The following is a 20,649-nucleotide window of genomic DNA, read 5'->3' as shown; positions in this document are numbered from 1 at the left end:
GTCTCGTGCACATTCAGTTTGTTCATACCCCTTGTTTGGTTGGCTGTGAATAGCCTCGACTCCAGCCGTTCTTGGTTTCTTCGCGCGATGTCTGACACCGCAAGACTAGACTTGCGCTAATATAGCGTCAGTATACTTTCTTATTTGAGGGTAGCCGAGCCACAGCACTAGGTTGGGACTGATTCAACGTGATTCCTGTGTATATATATTCATATGTGAGTGTTATTAGGTTCTACGCTGATATCTGATAGTGATAGTGTTTCCTCTCCCCTACAGAGACTGGCCATGGACCCAGGTTGTAAGGGAATGCCCCTCTCCAGCTTCCTCCTCAAACCCATGCAAAGGGTGACGCGCTACCCCCTCATCATCAAAAATGTATGTGCACACATGTTTTCTCACACCCACTCTTCCCACCATCCGAATAAAGTGTATGTGATTGAAAAGCCTGACCACAGCCTCTGAAGCTAAGCGGGTCGGTGCCTGGATGCTAGACCAGATGCTGCTGGAAGTGGTGTTGGAGGACCATTAGGAGGCACTCTTTCCTCAGGTCTAAAATATATATCCCAATGCCCCAGGGCAGTGATTGGGGACATTGCCCTGTGTAGGGTGCTGTCTTTCTGATAGGACGTTAAACGGATGCCCTGCCTCTCTGTGGTCACTAAAGATCCAATGGCACTTATTGTAAAATTAGGGGTGTTAACCCCAGTGTCCTAAATTCCCAATCTGGCCCACATACTGGCCCACATACCATCATGGCCACCTAATCATCCCCAGCTTCCAATTGGCTCATTCATTCCCCTCCTCTCCCATGTAACTATTCCCCAGGTTGTTGCTGTAAATGAGAATGTGTTCTCAGTAAACCTACCTGATAAAATAAGGGTTAAATAAATAGAACATTTAACTGATATACACACACACACACTGGAATTGACTATCTAACTATGTGTGATACGGCTCAGATCCTAGAGAATACTCCGGAGGCTCACCCGGACCATAGCCATCTGAAGCAGGCTCTGGAGAAGGCTGAGGAGCTGTGTTCCCAGGTCAACGAGGGTGTCAGGGAGAAGGAGAACTCTGACCGGCTGGAGTGGATCCAGGCCCACGTCCAGTGTGAGGGGCTGTCTGAGGTAACACAAACACACACAAATCATTATTTAAAAAAATATATATAATAATTCTTAACTGACTCGCCTGGTTAAATAATGGTCAAATAAAACACAATGAAAAACACAGGAACATGTACTTGTTTACACAAAAATACACACACAATTGACACATTTACACACCGTGAACACAGACTCAACTCCCAACTCACTCACTTGGCCTTTTTTCTTTTAGCAACTCGTGTTCAACTCGGTGACCAACTGCCTGGGCCCGCGCAAGTTCCTGCACAGCGGCAAACTCTACAAGGCCAAGAGCAACAAGGAGCTGTACGGCTTCCTATTCAACGACTTCCTCCTCCTGACTCAGATCATCAAGCCCCTGGGCTTCTCGGGCTGCGACAAGGTGTTCAGTGCCAAGTCCCACCTGCAGTACCGCATGTACAAGACCGTAAGTACTCTCCTCTCACCAACCTACACATTGTCCGCGTCCCAAATGGCACCCTATAGGGCAGCAATTCTCAACTTGTGGGTCGTGACACAAATTTGGATCGTGTGAGGTTTTGAGTGGGTCATGGGTGTCTGATTTGCCGTACAAATCCCCAAGTACAGTAGTATGGCTGTTTTGTGGCATGTTCAAGACCATGGCTACATCCCAATTATCTCTCCTTCCTGTACATTTGTTCACTTCTCTTCACTGATTCGAAATTAAATTACCTGTATAAGAAATATTGTGGAAATTCCCTCTAGCCCAAACATGTACCAATCCCGTGCTTTTAGATTTATGGGATGTAGTAAATGAGTGCGCACTTCAGGAACGAGACGAGATATCATTGCGATGCACCCCAGAAGTTCTGAAGTTGTGACCTCTGACCCCCGCTACAGCCCATCTTCCTGAACGAGGTGTTGGTGAAGCTGCCAACAGATCCCTCGGGAGACGAGCCCATCTTCCACATCTCCCACATCGACAGGGTCTACACCATCCGGGCAGAGAGCATCAACGAGAGGTACACACACAGACGTATGCATGCAGTCACACACACACACACACAGCCAAGGCTTTCTTTTGACCTTGTTGTGATGACTCATGCAGGACTGCTTGGGTGCAGAAGATCAAGGCAGCTTCGGAGCTCTTCATCGAGACAGAGAAGAAGAAGAGGGAGAAGGCCTACCTGGGTATAACAGTCTGTCTCTCTGCTCCTCTGTAGGTCCACTGTGTCTGGGAGGGACAGCTTTGTCACCTAACCTCCCAGACCATGGTCTCAAAAGCACTGTTGGTAACACTTTATAGGAGTGTCTTTTTGAGCATTTTTGGGTTGCATATAAGCTCTATGTAAGTACTTTGTATTATTACTTGAAGTGAACCCCTTATATCTTTGTAACCTTGTATTTATGCTAGTAACATTTTATGAAAATGTTGCTACATAGTAGTGTGGGAATTGTGGAGTTGAGTGATTTCTGTGTTATACTTGAGGAATAGTGACTACTTATTCCACTTTTAACAAAAACGGCTTAATTTCACTAAGAAGCCGGTAACTAGCTAACAACGATTTTGGTTTTTATTGTATGTACTGTGTTAGTACACAGGTATAAGACCAACTTCATGTAAAGTGTTACCAAACTATCTCTCATGACAACTGAGTGTTTTCATGCTGGCTTTGTCTCCTCTGACTTTGCCGTGTGTTTGTCTCAGACCATTACGTTTCGGTCTGCCTCTGACCATTACGTTTGTGTCTGTCTCGATGCAGTTCGCTCACAGAGGGCCACGGGCATCGGCCGGCTGATGGTAAACATTGTGGAGGGCATCGAGCTGAAGCCCTGCCGCTCCCACGGTAAGTCCCTAGAGATGACCCCCTGCCACACCCAGACCTGAGGTTGATCTCAACACTTTATCTGTGTGTCTCTGACACGAGAGAGTGACACACGCCACCTTTTAATACATGTGTCGATTGCTGTTCAGTACACAGGAGAAGAATGATAGTGTTAACAGTACATGCAGGGGTTCAAATAGTATTTTGAGCCTGCCTGCAATGCCAGATGGGTGGTGTTTGCCCTTTTGGGACTATTCCATTGGTTCCATTTCACCAGGCCAGCTTAATCGAGCACAAGTATGTGGAAGATTTAAAATACTATTTTGTGGAGGAATACCCATATTGGTCTATTCTAAACGTCTATACAACTGTGCCAATCTGTTATTGGGTTGTAAAATTCTGGAATTTTTTGGTTGTAAAATTCCAGAAATCCCAGTTTGAGTGTTTAGGAATCAGGAGGGAATAAGCATGGAGGGAATCCTCCAACTTGGAATTCTTCAACCGGGATTTCTTTCAAACCAGTGGATTTGGGGAAAGTGAGCGGAATTTTGCAACCCTAAGTGATCTCTTCTCAGGTAAGAGCAACCCATACTGCGAGGTGACGATGGGTTCCCAGTGCCACATCACCAAGACCCTGCAGGACACGCTCAACCCCAAGTGGAACTCCAACTGTCAGTTCTTCATCAAGGACCTGGAGCAGGACGTGCTGTGTGTCACCGTGTTTGAGAGGGACCAATTCTCTCCTGACGGTGAGGCTGCGGGCTAACACACACACACACCAGAATAACACTCTGTTTAAAAAGGCTACGGTGAGACTGTGCACACGCAAGCTTATATACACACACACACAAACAGCTTTTTATTGACGAGGCCTTTTTGATTCAGTGTGCTGTCATGCGATAGAATATATCACAATATATGGTGTGACAACCTTGTATTGAACCCTCATTACTTGTCTGTCCTGTCTGTAGATTTCCTAGGCAGGACAGAGATCCGTCTGGCGGACATTAAGAAGGACCAGGGCTCCAAAGGGCCCATCACCAAGAGGCTGCTGCTCCACGAGGTGCCCACAGGAGAGATTGTCGTACGACTGGACCTGCAGCTCTTCGAGGAGCCCTAGCCCATCCCAGTTCAACCCAGCCCTGCTCAGCTCAGCCTAACCCAGCCTAACACCCATATACTGTACACTCCCCCCCAAACCCCGTTACCCCTGCCCGAAGACTCACCAAGCTCTAGTGACAATCCGCAACGGCCCAGCCCCACACTCCAGTGTGTGTGTGTGCGTGCGCACGTGTGACTGTGTGAATGAATGTCTGCAGAAGGGTTTTAATTATGGTGTGTTTTTTTTTCCTCTTTATGATTTGTATCATTATGGTGTATATATGATATCATGATTCCACTATTAGTTGGTTGAACAAAATTATGAAGCATTCCACAGCTAATATAAAATCTCAAAGGCCGTCTTATAACGCAATGAACCTTTGAGACATGATATACTGTAGAGAAATGTTTGAACAACACATATGATCATTGCTTATGCACTGTATATCTTAAAGAGCCCACCCTGTGGCATTAACACCTGGGGCGTGTTCATTAGTCAACAAGTGGGAAAAAACAGACAAACCGGGCGAGACTCCCTTGTCCAATAATAAACGTTCATTTTCATTTTACGTTGCAAAACGTTTTAAAACGCCCTCCGTTGTGTGGCCTTAATGAACACCACCCAGGTGACCACACTGTTGTTGTGCCATCCCTGTGAAAACATACGGTAACCTCCCATATAACCTTTGACACTGTGTTCATGTTTATAAACATACGGCTATTATGTCATTGCAGGTCGGACCATTTCAAAAGCGTGTCTGAAGCCTGTCTAATAATACCCCTGGTTGTATTAGCTGGAACATCTCCGCTTGTATTTCTTTCGTTCAAACGTGACCCAGGTTTCGAGTTATGTATTCTTTTCCGTGTACGTCTGTTTGAGACAAGGGTACAAAAGCAGGTACAGTACATAAGTGAATGTGAGGAGGAGAGATATACTTTGTGATATACCCTCAAAGGTTTGGTGAGAACACTTTGGAAAAATGTGTTGAGGAATTAAAGAACTGTTAGTATGCTGAGAATGAAAATGAAGCTATCAGTAATCTTTACATATGTTCCACATATTGAGCGTTGTGTTTTAGATTGGAAATTCAAATGAAAGGCCAGACGAAATGTTTGGGTGTATTTGAGGCATTACAGAAGTACTGTACGAAAGTACACACTGATATATTGTCTATCAAATTGGCTTAGCCCAAAACATATTGTTGTACGGTTTGAGGGGAATTGAAGAGCAGATTTCCTGTTTTCTAAATGATGTGTAAATGAGTGCCGATTTCTAGTTACATTTGCAGCGTAGGCCAAGATGATGAGTACCAATGTACTACAAATCATTTGTTTTTCGATGGTTAGAAGAATCATACGGTGATGTCAGGAATGTTTTTGTACTGGTTCCGAAAAATTCTGTTATTTTCAACGCATTCATATCTTCACGTTTTGTATGTATATTTTGGTTGTTTTTAATTACATTTTTTCGTACGGCAAAAAAGCACCATTTAATATAGAGTGCTATATTTATGTGTTGGAAAGCCATTTTGTAGGTGTTTTTGTTTTGGAGACTGAGGTCAGGCTTTGTTCTGATGGACATATTCGGCCAATACTGTAACTGTTTGTGAAGAGGAGGCATTTCAGGTTCATTCAATTTGGGTCTCAAATTAATATATTTCCTTTGCAAGAGAACAGGATTTTTTTTGAGTTTTGTGTGGCACTGTGTTCAGTTGAACAACACTGTATTACATATTTATTGACGTTAAGAAAGACAATTCAGACAAAAGGGAAATATCAGCCTCCAGGTTGCTGCAATATGCAATCTACTCTGAGGTATGAGACCATTTGAATCTTTCATATTGTCTTCTCTGTTATTTCGTTCTTTATTATGACCCTCCCATTATCTTGGGTTCCGCGTTCGAAAGGAGACGTACAAGGATATCCAAAGGCAGCGGAGACGACTGACTTCAGTCTGTTAAGTCTGACAATGTTAGCATAGTTTGTCTAATGTTAGTTTAATGTATGTTGTTGTTACCAGCTATGTGTCCATGTAGATAATGTACAAATACTAGTGAAATTCCACTGCCGTGTTAGTGAAAGTGGTCAAGGAGAACTGCTTTTGCAGAGCCTGTGTTCCTTATGTCTAGGAGTGAGTGAGTGTGTAACATGAACTTACTATTCTCGAGTGCTTTGGGTTTGTGCTTGGGTCTCTGTTCAAGTTGGAGGACTTAGATTATGACTAGTCATTTCCCTATAGCGTGCGACCTGTACCTCTACTCCTTCCCGGTTACCCCACAGTAGTACCCTTTTTAATGTTCACTCTAAAACCAGTGATGGTCTCTATTCTTTTTAATGAGCAAAGTCTTAACTGATAAAGTACAGTATGTGAATATGTTGAACTATTTGAAAGGAGTATAAGTAATATATTACAACAACTACCGTAGAAGAATGTTGATGACAATGTATTGTTATCAATGTATGAGAAGTGTATTGTCTTAAATGTTGAAAATAAAATTTGATTGGACCAAGGAGTTTGATGTATGTTTGGTTTGTAGCCTTAATTTACAAACTTTGTAAGTACTTATTTCATACAAAATATACTTAAATGTTTTGGAATTTACCGCCATATATTACTTTTCCATAATATGGGCCTCATGGATAGCGTTCACTTCAGTCGGTGCCTGAAAGGTTTGTACATTGAACGTATCATTCATGTTAAAGCAGTAACCTTGATGATTTGAAGGGGCTGGTGTTTCAGCAGGGTGCAATTTTGTTATGCAAGGAATGTTTGGGGCAACAGAACTTCGCTGGATTTGGTGGAGTTTGACGTTGAAATAGCAATATGTATTGTTTTTGTGTAGGACTTGCATATATTTCACATTGAAACTGAGAATGTCTTGATGTGTGACATTTTAGTCATTTCGTTCTTTTGAGGTAATAGGGTGGAACTAAATTTGTTTTCACATTTGTTTCCGTTTAGATGGCATTCTGTGATTGCTCATTCAAGGTAGTAATGTAAACAAATAGAATTGTTTGCAATGTTCTCCGTTTATTACCAAGTATTTCACCATATTTCAGTGTAAGTCCTTTTGGCTTGACGTCTAAGCTTGCTACAGTTGTTAGCCTAGTAGTCTCTTTGAGTGGGTCTAATTCTGGAAGCTGAATGGTTAAAGTTCCACAAGTTACCACCGGCTGAGGCTATGACGTTGAAATTCCTATTTACTATGTTCCAACAGCTGGTGCGTGATATCTAAGGAAGTCTTGAGGTTTTGCTAACCTTTTAGAATAAGGCTGTAACGTAACATAATGGGGAAAAAGTCAAGGGGTCTGAATACTTTACAAATGCACTGTAGTTGTCACATGCACACTTTGACCAGGCTTGGCTATAAAAGTGTGTAGCTCTTTCAAAGTTGCTAATGGACTCTTGGTAGCCTCTGATCAGTCTCCTACTTCCTCTGTCATCCAGTTTGGCGGGATGGCCATTGGGAGGAAAAGTACCCAATTGTCATACTTGAGTAAAAGTAAAGATACCTTAATAGAAAATGACTCAAGTAAAAGTGAAAGTCACCAAGGAAAATACTAGAGTATAAGTATAAAAGTTGTTGGTTTTAAATATACTTCAGAATCAAAAGTAAATCATTGCTAAAGTATACTTAAGTATCAAAAGTAAAAGGATTTCAAATGCCTAATATTTTTTTTTAAACAGCACCATTTTCTTGTTTTTTAAATGTACAGATAGCCAGGGGCACACGCCAACGCTTACAAATGAAGCATATGTGTTTAGTGAGTCCGCCAGATCAGAGGCAGTAGGGATGACCAGGGATGTTCTTTGATGAATTGCACCATTTTTAACGAGTAATTTTGAGTATCAGGGAAAATGTATGGAATAAAAAGTACATTATTTTCTTTAGGAACATAGTGAAGTAAAAGTTGTCAATATAAAAAAAAGTTGTAAATATAAATAGTAAAGTACAGATACTCCAAAAATGACTTAAATAGTACTTTAAAGTATTCTTAAGTACTTTACACCACTGGGGACGGACTGATCTAAGCAGGGTCTTAGTGCTGCCATACAACTTCCACCTCTTAATAATCGTCTTGACTGTGCTCCAGGGGATATTAAAGGCCTTTGAAATATGTTTATACCCATCCCTTGATCTTCGCCTTTCCACTACTTTGTCCCAGAGTTCTTTTGAAAGCTCCTTCATGCTCATGGTTGAGTGTTTGCTTTGCAATTCACTACCCAGCAGAGGGAACCCACATGAACTGCTGAATGAGTCCTGAAATCATGTTAATCACTACAATTTAACAGATGGAGGCCAATTAACTTGGTGTGTGATTTTGAAGGTGATTGGTTACACCTGAGCTAATTTAGGATTGCTATTACAAGGGGGTGGACACTTACCCAACCAAGCTATTTCCTTTTTTGTTCTTGTTGACATAAATAAATATAAATCTGAATATTTGTTTCACTTGGAAGTTGTGGGGTAGGATGTATAGATCAATGGAATAATAAACTATTCCCAGCCATTTTAATTCCAGGCTATAAGGCAACAAAAGGTGACAATTTTGAAAGGCGGTGTAGATTTTCTACAACGTCTCTTTGATTCCTCATGTCTCACCATGTTTTCATCACTTCTTTCCATCTTCCAACCCCAACACTCCCTGATTTACCCAGCCTTGGAACGATGGCGCTTGGACTGCCGTCTTATCGGCTCTTAACCAACCATGCTATTTTGTTTGTTTTTTCGTGTTGTTCGTAACTTGTTTAGTACATAATGTTGATGCTACCGTCTCTTATGACCGAAAAGAGCTTCTGGACATCAGAACTGCGATTGCTCACCTCAAACTGGATGAAGAGTTCTTCTTCAATGAGTCGGACGGGAGGGATATACTACTACAGACACCCGACCAGGCCCAGATCCCCATGATTCCCTGGAGAAGGAAACTGAGATTTAGTGGGAAACGATCAGGGTGCCTTGCGAGGATCAGGCGATGAGTTGCTAATCTGCCCTTGCGATCCGTATTGCTAGCTAATGTTCAATCGCTGGAAAATAAATGGGACGAGCTGAAAGCACGTATATCCTACCAACGGGACATTAAAAACTGTAATATCTTATGTTTCACCAAGTCGTGGCTGAACGATGACATTAAGAACATACAGCTTGCGGGTTATACACTCCATCGGCAGGACAGAACAGCACCCTCTGGTAAGACACGGGGCGGGGGCCTATGCATATATGTGAACAACAGCTGGTGCATGATATCTAAAGAAGTCTTGAGGTTTTGCTAACCTGAGGTAGAGTATCTCATGATAAGCTGTAGACCACACTATCTACCTAGAGAGTTTTCAACTGTATTTTTCGTAGCTGTCTACATACCACCACAGACCGATGCTGGCACTAAAACCGCGCACAATGAGCTGTATACGGCCATAAGCAAACAGGAAAACGCTCATCCAGAGATGGCGCTCCTAGTGGCCGGAGACTTTAATGCAGGGAAACTTAAATCCGTTTTACCTCATTTCTATCAGCATGTTAAATGAGCAACCAGAGGAAAAAAATGTATAGACCACCTTTACTCGACACACAGAGACGTGTACAAAGCTCTCCCTCACCCTCCATTTGGCAAATCTGACAATAATTCTATCCTCCTGATTCCTGCTTACAAGCTAAAATTAAAGCAGGAAGCACCAGTGACTCAGTCTATAAAACAGTGGTCAGATGAAGCAGATGCTAAACTACAGGACTGCTTTGCTAGCACAGACTGGAATATGTTCCGGGATTCTTCCGATGGCATTGAGGAGTACACCACATCAGTCACTGGCTTTATCAATTATTGCATCGAGGACATCGTCCCCACAGTGACCATACGTACATACCCCAACCAGAAGCCATGGAATACAGGCAACATTCGCACTGAGCTAAAGGGTAGAGCTGCCGCTTCAAGGAGCGGGACTCTAACCCAGAAGCTTATAAGAAATCCGGCTATGCCATCTGACGAACCATCAAACAGGCAAAGCATCATTACAGGACTAAGATCAAATTTTACTACTCCGGCACCGACGCTCGTCGGATGTGGCAGGGTTTGCAAACTATTACAGACTACAAAGGGAAGCACAGCCGAGAGCTGCCCAGTGACACGAGCATACCAGATGAGCTAAATAACTTCTATGCTCGCTTCGAGGCAAGTAACACTGAAACATGCATGAGAGCATCAGCTGTTCCGGACGACTGTGTGATCACGCTCTCTGCAGCCGATGTGAGTAAGACCTTCAAACAGGTCAACATTCACAAGGCCGCAGGGCCAGACGGATTACCAGGACGAGTACTGCGAGCATGCGCTGACCAACTGGCAAGTGTCTTCACTATATATATTTACCAAAAATATATGGGGGATTGGAAATGATGCAGACAATTACATTGATGGAAGCAACAATTTATCCGCAATATTAAAGCTGATCCACCCCTTAAAAAAAAATAGGAAAGAAAAAATCCAGAAAAAGTGTCTTCACTGACATTTTCAACATCTCCCTGTCTGAGTCTGTAATACCAACATGTTTCAAGCAGACCACCATAGTCCCTGTGCCCAAGGAGACTAAGGTAACCTACCTAAATGACTACCGACCCGTAGCACCCACGTCTGTAGCCATGAAATGCTTTGAAAGGCTGGTCATGGCTCACATCAACACCATTATCCCAGAAACCCTAGACCCACTCTAATTTGCATACCACCCAAACAGATCCATAGATGATGCAATCTCTATTGCACTCCACACTGCCCTTTCCCACCTGGACAAAAGGAACACCTACGTGAGTATCCTATTCATTGACTACAGCTCAGCGTTCAACACCAGAGTGCCCTCAAAGCTCATCACTAAGCTAAGGACCCTGGGACTAAACACCTCCCTCTGCAACTGGATCATGGACTTCCTGTCGGGTCGCCCCCAGGTGGTAAGGGTAGGTATCAACACATCCACCATGCTGATCCTCAACACGGGGCCCCTTCAGGGGTGCGTGCTCAGCCCCCTCCTGTACTCCATGTTCACTCATGACTCCACGGCCAGGCACGACTCCAACACCCTCATTAGGTTTGCTGATGACACAACAGTGGTAGGAGAGACCTGACCATGTGGTGCCAGGACAACAACCTCTCCCTCAACGTGATCAAGACAAAGGAGATGATTGTGGACTACAGGAAAAGGAGGACCGAGCAAGCGCCCATTCTCATCGACGGGGCTGTAGTGGAGCAGGTTGAGAGCTTCAAGTTCCTTGGCGTCCACATCACCAACAAACTAACCTGGTCCAAGCACACCAAGACAGTCGTGAAGAGGGCATGACAAAACCTATTCCCCCTCAGGAGACTGAAATGATTTAGCATGGGTCCTCAGATCCTCAACAGGTTTTACAGCTGCATCATCGAGAGCATCCTGACGGGTTGCATCACTGCCTGTTATGGCAACATATCGGCCTCTGACCGCAAGGCACTACATAAGATAGTACGTATGGCCCAGTGCATCACTGGGGTCAAGCTTCCTGCCATCCAGCACCTCTATACCAGGCGGTGTCAGAGGAAGGCCCTAAAAATTGCCAAGACTCCAGCCAACCTAGTCATAGATGTCCTCTCTGCTATCGCACGGCAAGCGGTACCGGAGTGCCAAGTCTAGGTCCAAGAGGCTCCTAAATAGCTTCTACCCCCCCGAACAATAAGACTCCTGAACAACCAATCAAATGGCTACCCAGACTATCTGCATTGCCTACCCCCCCCGGAACATTGCTGCTACTCTCTGTTATTATCTTTGCATAGTCACTTCAATAACTCTAACTGCATGTACATATTACCTCACTTACCTCGACACCGGTTGACATTGACATTGACTCTGTACCGGTACCCCCCTGTATATAGCCCCACTATTGTTATTTACTGCTGCTCTTTAACTATTTGTTATTCTTATCTCTTACTTTTTTTGTTGGTATTTTCTTAAAACTGCATTGTTGGTTAAGGGCTTGTAAGTAAGCTTTTCACTGTAAGGTCTACACCTGTTGTATTCGGCGCATGTGACAAATAACATTTGATTTGATATCAGAGCCTCTGGGGGCTTGGTGGATAAGTATGAGAAAGCACTGTCGGAGGAGATGGCCAAACTACAGCGGTTGTATGGGGGTGGTGACCTCACTGAGTTCCCCGATTTTAAGTTCCCTGGTGAGTCAATTGTGTGTTCATAAGTATCCGTCCTTTGTTAATTTTGGTAAGATTTGGTTGTAAGTTTAAATTACATTTAAAGAGTCAGGTCAGTCTCGGTACACGTTCTACTATCCTTTGATAATCTGTGATGCACTTTATATCCAGAATGTACATCTTCATTTAGGAGCATAGATTTCACAGTGTACAGTGTGTCTTTTCTTTCTCTTTTCAGGGCCCAAGTTAGATGATTGGTCTGCAAAATTATCTTCACTCTTGTCTTTTAAATCTGACCAATAACCATCTTAAAAAATTTTTTTTTATATGTTTTAGTATGGGTAGTCTCCTTCACTTCTTTGTTTAAAAAGTAGTCAATGCATCAGAAATATAAAACGCATTATGTCAATTATTAGGTATAATTTTTCAATTATTAATGTTTTTGTCATTTGTAGGTCTAGTCCATTACATACACTTTTAAGTGTGTATACATTTTATGTAATAGAAATGTATTTTTATTCCTAATAATAATTTGTAATCATAATTTAAGCATAAGGGGAAGGGTATCGGCCTCTAGGGGCGGGACAAGGCATGTTCGGAATTGCTTCTCCTCCCACATGTTGAATATTAATGAGAGAAAATAGTCAGCGAGCCTATACGTAGTGACGACACACGAAAACTGCGGGCCCGGATTGCAGCAGCCCCTTGTCACTGTGACGAAGATTGGCACAAAGGTAAGCTGTCACTCAAATTCCTCTTTTTTTCCGTCGCCCATCAATCTAACAATCGACGCAACATGCTTGAATGCAATGGCTCGCCATGGAATGAGCCAATGTGCACTTTGCAGAATGAACAGTGAGCCAAAAGACTGATCACACATAAAGGCAAGCTGTTGTGGCGAGAGAAAAAAAAGATGTCCGCTTGTTTGGAGAAGGCGCATTGGAAATGGTGAATGAGAAGGCCAAGCGTGTGTTCACTAATCTACAGACTATTGGACTTTCGAATGTTATTATGAGAGATACCTAGTGATGACCGCAATGTAGATGGGATGTGTGCTGTTGACATTTTTATTTGTTCAACATTTGAAAGCACCAATATTATCTGATGCATGTAGCCTGAGCCGCTATACGATCTTTAGACAGCGAGGGTAGGATACATTGGTCATGAAATTGACACGAAATTGTATGCACTTTTTGTTTGTTATGGAAACACATTTGATTTATTACCTTATTTATTTTTGCAAATGGATACGGCTTGCTAAGGAGAGATTCATGGGCCTAGTGTCCCAGTTTAGGATGATGCTTGGTGAACATTACGAACTGTAGATGCACAACTACTGCGTTGAAAAATGCTTTATTTAATCAAAATGTGTGGCCGGAAGTTAGGGCTACTGACTGTACAACATACCTCCCACCCTGCACGCGCGTGAATTGATAACTGCACTGTCTGAATTACATTCTGATACACGCATACAGTGACCAAGCATTTACCACACTCCAAAAAAAATATGAATCCTCCTACCCCAGAATGAAAGGCCCTGTGTTGACATAGTAACCTGACTCTATGTTCTTCATTGGCTATGTATGTATCATGCAATGGTTATGTCTAATCTATGACAACAACGAAAACCTAATCTAAACCCCATGTCTGATGCATGTGTCCGTAGGACTGGTAACCACACAGGTCTTGGACTGGAATGCCCGTGTATTGGCATCATTGGCAGCGACCATGATGGAAGCCCAGTCGGCATCTCTAGATGAGTACCCGGAGGTGGATCAGGTAAGAGATTGAAGACGAGGAGGAGTGAAGTTTGAACATTTTACAATGTGGTTGGCCATATTCCAATGAATGAGCTGTGTGATGTTATATATCCCAAACTTAACCACAAATTCACTAGTAAATTAACAACTGTCTGAAGAAGGGTGTTCCTGTCCTGAATTCCCAATTTCAATGAGCTGCTGTGAAAATTAATATGACACACTTTAAAAGGCTATCAATCCTCTGTGGACTCCATGGCCTTTCAGCAAACATGGCAGAGATTGTGGGGGCTGAGACGAAGCACATCTTCTAGCTCTCACATAAATGTGTATTTTAACACATTTGCCTTTCAAGTCATTGTTGCGCCATCACATGGCAATCACAAGGGCAAGGACCATCAATATCCAGAGACCGTGAGTGGGGGAATGTTTTTCAAATACTGTAACAGCCACACATCTACAGTGTGCACGTAGGAGAGAGGCAATATTCATCATCATACATGTCTTTTTAATATAATATATGCCATTTAGCATATGCTTTTATCTATACAGAACAAAAATATAAACGCCACATGTAAAGTGTTGGTCCCATGTTTCATGAGCTAAAATAAAAGATCCCAGATGTTTTCCATATGCACAAAAAGCTTATGTCTCTCATTGTGTGTACTAAATTTGTTTACATCCCTGTTAGTGAGCATTTCTCTTTTGCCAAGATAATCCATCCACCTGACAGCTGTGGCATTAAACAGCATGATCATTACACAGGTGCACCTTGTGCTGGGGACAGTAAAAGGCCACTCTAAAATGTGCGGTTTTGTTACACAACACAATGCCACGGAGGTCTCAAGTTTTGAGGGAGTGTGCAATTGGCATGTTGACTGCAGGAATGTCCACCAGAGCTGTTGCCAGAGAATTGACTGTTCATTTCTCTACCGACGTCGTTTTGGCAGTACGTCCAACCGGCCTCACAACCGCAGACCACGTGTAAGCACGCCAGCCCAGGACCTCCACATCTGGCTTATTCACCTGCTGGATCGACTGAGACCAGACAACCGGACAGCTGATGAAAGATAGACTGGTTTTCTGATCCAGTCCCCTACTTTTTTTTTTTAATAAAGGTATCTGTGACCAACAGATGCATATATGTAGTCCCAGCCATGTGAAATCCATAGATCAAGGCCTAAGGAATTTATTTCAAATGACTGATTTCCTTATATGAATTCTGACTCAGTAAAATCTTTGAAATTGTTGCATGTTGCGTTTTATATTTTTGTTTCCTTATAAAATGACTTGCAGTCATGAGTGCATCATTTTTTTAATGTATGGGTGGTCCCATTAATCAAACCCTCTGTCCTGGCATTGCACGCACTATGCTCTACCAACTGTGCTACAGAGGACCACTTTAAAAACCAATGAATGTCAGATCTAGTGAACAATTAGGCATAGCTGGAATGAGCCTGACCTGAGGCAGTGTAGGACAGTGTCGTGTTCACGAGAAACAAAATGGAAGGAACTGTTGAAACAGGGAAGGACTAGAATGGATTATGAGTAATTTATAACTTGAGTGTAGAAGTTACAGACAGTGTATTCATCAGGGTTCAATGTGAGTGATAAATGGCTAAGGCGGTCTCTGTAAGCCGCTGAATTGAGACAGTGTTGTGAGTGGAAAGAGACAGACCAATATCTCTCTCCTCTCCCTGGGGTGTGTGTACTCACCCCATTACCACCCTGAGCGGAGTCATCCACCAACCACTGACTAACTTTACTGGATTTCACGCCTATCCCCTCCCTTCTCCTCCACTCTCCTTCTATTTTATCTGCCTGGTTTCCCGCTCTTCTCTTTACCATACTTGTCTCTTCCCTGGGTAAAGGTCTTGGTGCAGATGCGCGTGGGAGCGGATGCAGAGGGGGATCCGGAGCAGAGTCTGACCGAGGGAAGCGAGGGGGGAGCAGGCAGCCCCTCTGCCATGCAGCCCCAGATGCCCATGGACACAGACAAGCAGGCCATCTACAGGTAGGCGAGTCATGGTACTCCTCCACTCCGTCCTCCTCATCAGAGCTGTTTTCCTCTGTTTTCCCCTCCTTCATTTTCCTTCCCTTGTCCTGTTTATGACTGTGAACTTGTGTGGATGTGCGAGCGTCGGTGTGTTTGTGTACTTTCATTAACTGCGCCTACTGTGGCGTTAATCCTTTGCACTCGCGTGTGCATCGTAGGCACCCCCTGTTCCCTCTGCTGGCCCTACTCTTTGAGAAGTGTGAGCAGTCGACTCAGAGCTCGGACTGCGTCAGCTCTGCCAGCTTCAATGTGGACATTGAGAACTTTGTCCGCAGCCAGAAGAAGGAGGGCAAGGGCTTCTTCTGTGACGACCCAGACGTGGACAACCTGGTAAGGAACTCTGCACGACTAGGGTCTTGTTCATTTGGGCATGCAACTGAAAACATTTGAAAATGTTCTGCAACTGACAAATATAGTTGTTTCTTATTGGATATGCCCAGTTGGTCCTTTCCTGTTTCAGTCTGTTTTCTTCCTTTTGGTACCTAATGAACATGACCTAGCTATTTCACGTCTGTCTTTGACGTTAAAAGAGAATATTACGAAGTTCCACGGCTGTTGTGCCCCTCAACAAACCACTCTTGAATTGCCTCTTTTCATCGAGCAATTGAAAGATTGTATGTGTGATGGTAAATGTTTTATCAAAAAGACAGAAATAAATGTTGTGACCCATGTCTTTATTGGGAAGAACTGAAGAGACATGACTGACCAGCAAACTGATGCTGAATGACCTAATTGGTAATGGTTAAGCTTAACCCTTGGCTACGGTCAGGGTTAGAGTTATGGGTTGGCAGCATACCTACCGATGGACCGCTAATGACCTCACCTGACCTTTGACCCCTGACCCCAGATGGTGAAGGCCATCCAGGTGCTGCGTATCCACCTCCTGGAGCTGGAGAAAGTGAGCGACTTGTGTAAGGACTTCTGTAGCCGCTACATCGCCTGCCTGCGTACCAAGATGAACAGTGAGACCCTGCTGAGTGGAGGAGATACTGACAGCCCCTGTTCCCCTGTCCAGATACAGGTACACACACTCACACACATGTTATACACACACATTTTCCCTTCATATATTATTTGTATCTTTCCCAGAGGGAACTTTGGCTATTGTATTGGGATTAAATGATAAGCGCATAATAGTACAAATAGTACAATTATACGAGATGAACACAAATGAATGTGAATGCAGTAAGGCTAATTCTGTGTGTTTTCACCCCCCCCCCCCAGACCTCCAGCCCACTCACAGGAACCCTCAGCCCTCAAGGCATTGTGATGTCAGCCTCGGCCCTGCAGCAGGGCAACGTTACCCTGACAACAGTCAATTCTGCTGGCCAAGTGTTAGCAGGTATGTCTCCGTGGCATACCACCTCTACAGGTACCCTCTCCTCTCCGCCTTACTGTGTCCCTGTTAAGACAACTACTAGCAATACTGGGTCATATTAATTATGGCACACCGTCGCAAAACATTTTGCAACGGATAACGAAAACCATATTTTCTTATCAGGTTCAGGTAGTACCTCCCTGTTTTAGTCAGTTTTCTTGAATCCGTGAATATTGCCTCTTTTGATTATGGTGAGGTGCTGAGGGTCCTTGGATCAAGGTGTTACCAAAAATGCCCTAACTTTTGTTTGTGTATTTGAGCAGGTGGTACAGTGTACCAGCCCATCACAGTAGTCACTCCTCAGGGACAGGTGGTGGGACAAGCTATCTCACCCCAGACAATACGCATCAACAACACACAGGTGAGGAATACACCACACACACACAGACAGACGCACGGTCACAGTCACACAAACTACAGCCGGTTCTGTGACTTGACTGTGTGTGTGTGTACAGCTCCAGTTGCAGCTCAATCAGGACCTAAGCAGTTTCTTCACCCAGGAGGACAGCTCATCCAAGAGCAACAAGAGGGGGGTCCTGCCCAAATCAGCCACCAACATCATGCGCACCTGGCTCTTCCAACACATAGGGGTGAGTGAAAAACACCTTGTACCAACCGTTCCTAAGATTAGAATAACTTCAACTATAACTGAATGTATTGTAACCCAGAGTAAAGCTCTGCTAGGTTATTCCAAGGGTGTCTGAGCATGCTTGCGTGCGTGTGAGTGTGCACGTGCATGTATTTGAGAGAGAATGATGGCCCCCGTCACGATGGCTCGTCCCATGATGGCTCGGAGCGGTTGCATTGATAGAGACGGATGTGTTAGGTCCTCATATGACTGGCCCATGGTCTGCTGGCTAAATGCTAATCCGAGGTTAATCAGTGGACAGCCCACAGGCCCAATGGTGGATCTAACCAGACTGGTAGCTCACAGAGACCCTTTGTTCCCTGTGTGGGTGTCGGTGTGTGTTTGTTGTGCCTGCGCGTGGACGTGTGTGTAAGAGACGGTTAGCTAGCAGCCAGATGTTAGAACATCCTAGCCCTCACAAAGACACACTTTGAGATGACGCGTCTTCACTGCAGCTTGTTCCTCTCTGCTTGCTCCCGAGCGGCCAATCCTGGCCCTCAAGCCTTTGTACATCCTAAAGTTGAATCTAAATGCATCCGGGTTGGGACGAAAGCCTAACCTCCCAGTATCTCATAATTTTCCCCCACATGGCCCACTAGCAATTTATACCGGTGTAAGTAATGGTCCCTGTGGTGCCCACAAACGTTGCGTGATAGCAGATCAAGTAACAGAGAAATTGGGTAAAAAGGTATCCGACTAGTGGCCAGGCTGCTCCGAACTCTTAATTCACATAGAAGCGACTTTACTTAATCAACATCTTGTGCCGTTCCAATACAAATTGACCTTTAGTCTTACGTCATCCATCCACAGTCTCTCCCAGTACCTACTCGGCTTAATAGGGAGCTAATAGAACTCATTTGCTGTAAATGATTGTTTGTGTTCTTTACCCTTCTCTCTCTTTCTTTCTCTCTCAGCATCCCTATCCCACAGAGGACGAGAAGAAACAGCTTGCCATACAGACCAACCTGACCCTGCTGCAGGTCAACAACTGGTGAGGCAATCTTTCACGCACATACCCACACACACCTTAAACCCAAGCGTAGAAATGTGGCCTCGGATGATTGGCTTAGCCCCTGTCCGTCTCTCCCTCTCCAGGTTCATTAATGCTAGGAGGCGGATCCTCCAGCCCATGATGGACAGCAGTGCTTCAGACGCGCCCAAGAGCAGGAAGAGGACTCCCCAGAGCCGGCCCACCCAGCGTTTCTGGCCCATGGCCAACAACATTGCCTCGGCCGGTGTAGGGCAAGAGGTGGCCATGGACGATGACGGTAAATGCCCAGAAAAACAAATAATATGAAAAGTCTGCAACTCTGATATGCTCCTGTTGTAAATTTATTAAACCGCAAGTGAGAAATCACAGTAGGAACATATCAGAGTTCCGGAGATGATTTATTTTTATTTTTATCCCCAGTCCTTACTACAGGCTGGGATGAATGTGGTTTTCACACCTTGATATGACTTGATCTTGTCCTTAACACACCGGCCATCTCTATTACCACAATAACCCCGGTCAACTCTTGACTATACGCTGTCCAATTACGTGCTGGTTAGTGGGTGTGGCTGAAGCTTGATCTGTTTCCCCCTGTGCCCTCAGTTACCATGGTGACGATGGGCATGAGTGTAGACGAGCTGCAGACGCTGACCTCAGACAGTGCAACACTGGCCATGCAGCAGGTGATGATGGGAGGACACAGCGAGGAGGAGGACGGCGAGAGCGAGGAGGAGGAGGAGGAAGAAGAGGAGGAGGAGGAGGAGGAGGAGGAGGGGGGTGACATGGCCGGATTGGAGTGACATACCACTACTGCGGGATGTGATGTCACACCCTCATGCATGCCTGTGTTTGACTATATTACTCAACACTCATCACAGTGTCCAAGACAACCCACACTAGGCCTTTAAGGTCCTTCTAGAAACAGAAAAAAAAATGCTATTTTTATATGTAAAATGTTTGGAATGAAGGCTGTTTTATTTTTTTCATTTGGCTTTTTTGCTTAGTGTTTTTATTTTGTTTAGTTTGTTTTTTAAAGAATATTTATGTATGAACATTGAATGTCCAATATGGCTGACCTGCTTTTCAAGGTCTGTTGGATTTCTCTAATAATAAAATGTTCAAGAAAGATTCTCCTCAACTTTGTTTTTTATTTCGGAGTGTCGACGCAGTGTTTTCAGGGGAGGATATCTTAACGATGAGCTAGGATGTGTTGGAGGATGTATTGATAGTTGTGCAAAGACGTCTGTACCAAAAAATTCACACATGCTTATGAGTGCAACATCAAAAATGAATCATTGGGAAAAAAAGCTTTTTTTGTAAAAATAAATACATATCTTTATGGCATTTAAATATTATACAGGTTTTTACTTGTGTTCTCTGTACCATATTTCTCTACAAACACTGCTATATAATGGTATATAACAGTATATTATACACAATACATGTTACAGCTATTCCATTTGTCTACATACACAGTTTGTGTGTAGGGATGGAAGGGGCTCACCGTGGAGATGTCGACCATCTAATGAGACCAAGCTTAGGCCAGTATTTAAGCTGATCACCCTTTTTGACTATGTCCCACCCACAGTCGATGTTACCACGATCGTGGAGATCGCATTCAAAGTAAACGCTGCAGATGTCGGCTCAATCGGAAATGACCTTTTAAT

At 43.9% G+C, this 20,649-nt stretch overlaps 2 protein-coding genes across 8 annotated transcripts in view; both read left to right on the top strand.

Annotated features, from left to right (window-relative positions):
- The window catches only part of itsn1 (intersectin 1 (SH3 domain protein)), a 64,636-nt gene extending 58,111 nt beyond the window's left edge, over window positions 1-6,525 (top strand). For all 5 annotated transcript variants that reach the window (XM_038979815.1, XM_038979818.1, XM_038979817.1 and 2 more), the window contains 8 exons: window positions 277-375; window positions 960-1,127; window positions 1,339-1,551; window positions 1,986-2,107; window positions 2,194-2,276; window positions 2,849-2,932; window positions 3,487-3,660; window positions 3,883-6,525. In XM_038979815.1, the coding sequence (XP_038835743.1) occupies window positions 277-375; window positions 960-1,127; window positions 1,339-1,551; window positions 1,986-2,107; window positions 2,194-2,276; window positions 2,849-2,932; window positions 3,487-3,660; window positions 3,883-4,031 (1,092 nt within the window). In that variant the 3' untranslated portion in view covers window positions 4,032-6,525. The remainder of the gene's footprint in view (window positions 1-276; window positions 376-959; window positions 1,128-1,338; window positions 1,552-1,985; window positions 2,108-2,193; window positions 2,277-2,848; window positions 2,933-3,486; window positions 3,661-3,882) is intronic.
- A 6,301-nt stretch (window positions 6,526-12,826) lies between these two features.
- On the top strand, window positions 12,827-20,120 carry LOC120033422 (homeobox protein PKNOX1-like). Of its 3 annotated transcripts, none has more exons than XM_038979780.1 (11): window positions 12,827-12,906; window positions 13,839-13,951; window positions 15,801-15,943; window positions 16,144-16,315; window positions 16,833-17,006; window positions 17,210-17,327; window positions 17,627-17,724; window positions 17,819-17,953; window positions 18,906-18,982; window positions 19,087-19,259; window positions 19,586-20,120. In XM_038979780.1, the coding sequence occupies exons 2-11, from the start codon at window positions 13,901-13,903 to the stop codon at window positions 19,780-19,782; spliced, it is 1,338 nt and encodes a 445-aa protein (XP_038835708.1). In that variant the 5' UTR covers window positions 12,827-12,906; window positions 13,839-13,900; the 3' UTR covers window positions 19,783-20,120. The 3 variants fall into 3 exon arrangements, with proteins under 3 accessions (XP_038835708.1, XP_038835706.1, XP_038835707.1); XM_038979778.1 differs by having other exon boundaries at window positions 17,210-17,357; XM_038979779.1 differs by lacking the exon at window positions 12,827-12,906 and adding an exon at window positions 12,995-13,120 and having other exon boundaries at window positions 17,210-17,357.
- The last annotated feature ends 529 nt before the right edge of the window (window positions 20,121-20,649 follow it).

Source organism: Salvelinus namaycush, chromosome 40 (genome assembly GCF_016432855.1).
Source record: "Salvelinus namaycush isolate Seneca chromosome 40, SaNama_1.0, whole genome shotgun sequence".
NCBI classification, from domain to species: Eukaryota; Metazoa; Chordata; class Actinopteri; order Salmoniformes; family Salmonidae; genus Salvelinus; species Salvelinus namaycush.
This window is presented reverse-complemented; position numbering and strand designations above follow the sequence as displayed.

Coding starts and splice junctions, on each gene's coding strand:
- LOC120033422 (XM_038979778.1), top strand. CDS start 13,901: ATGATGGAAGCCCAGTCGGCATCTCTAGATGAGTACCCGGAGGTGGAT. Junction 17,007..17,209: donor GTTCCCCTGTCCAGATACAG/GTACACACACTC, acceptor CCCCCCCCCCAG/ACCTCCAGCCCACTCACAGG. Junction 18,983..19,086: donor CTGCTGCAGGTCAACAACTG/GTGAGGCAATCT, acceptor CTCCCTCTCCAG/GTTCATTAATGCTAGGAGGC.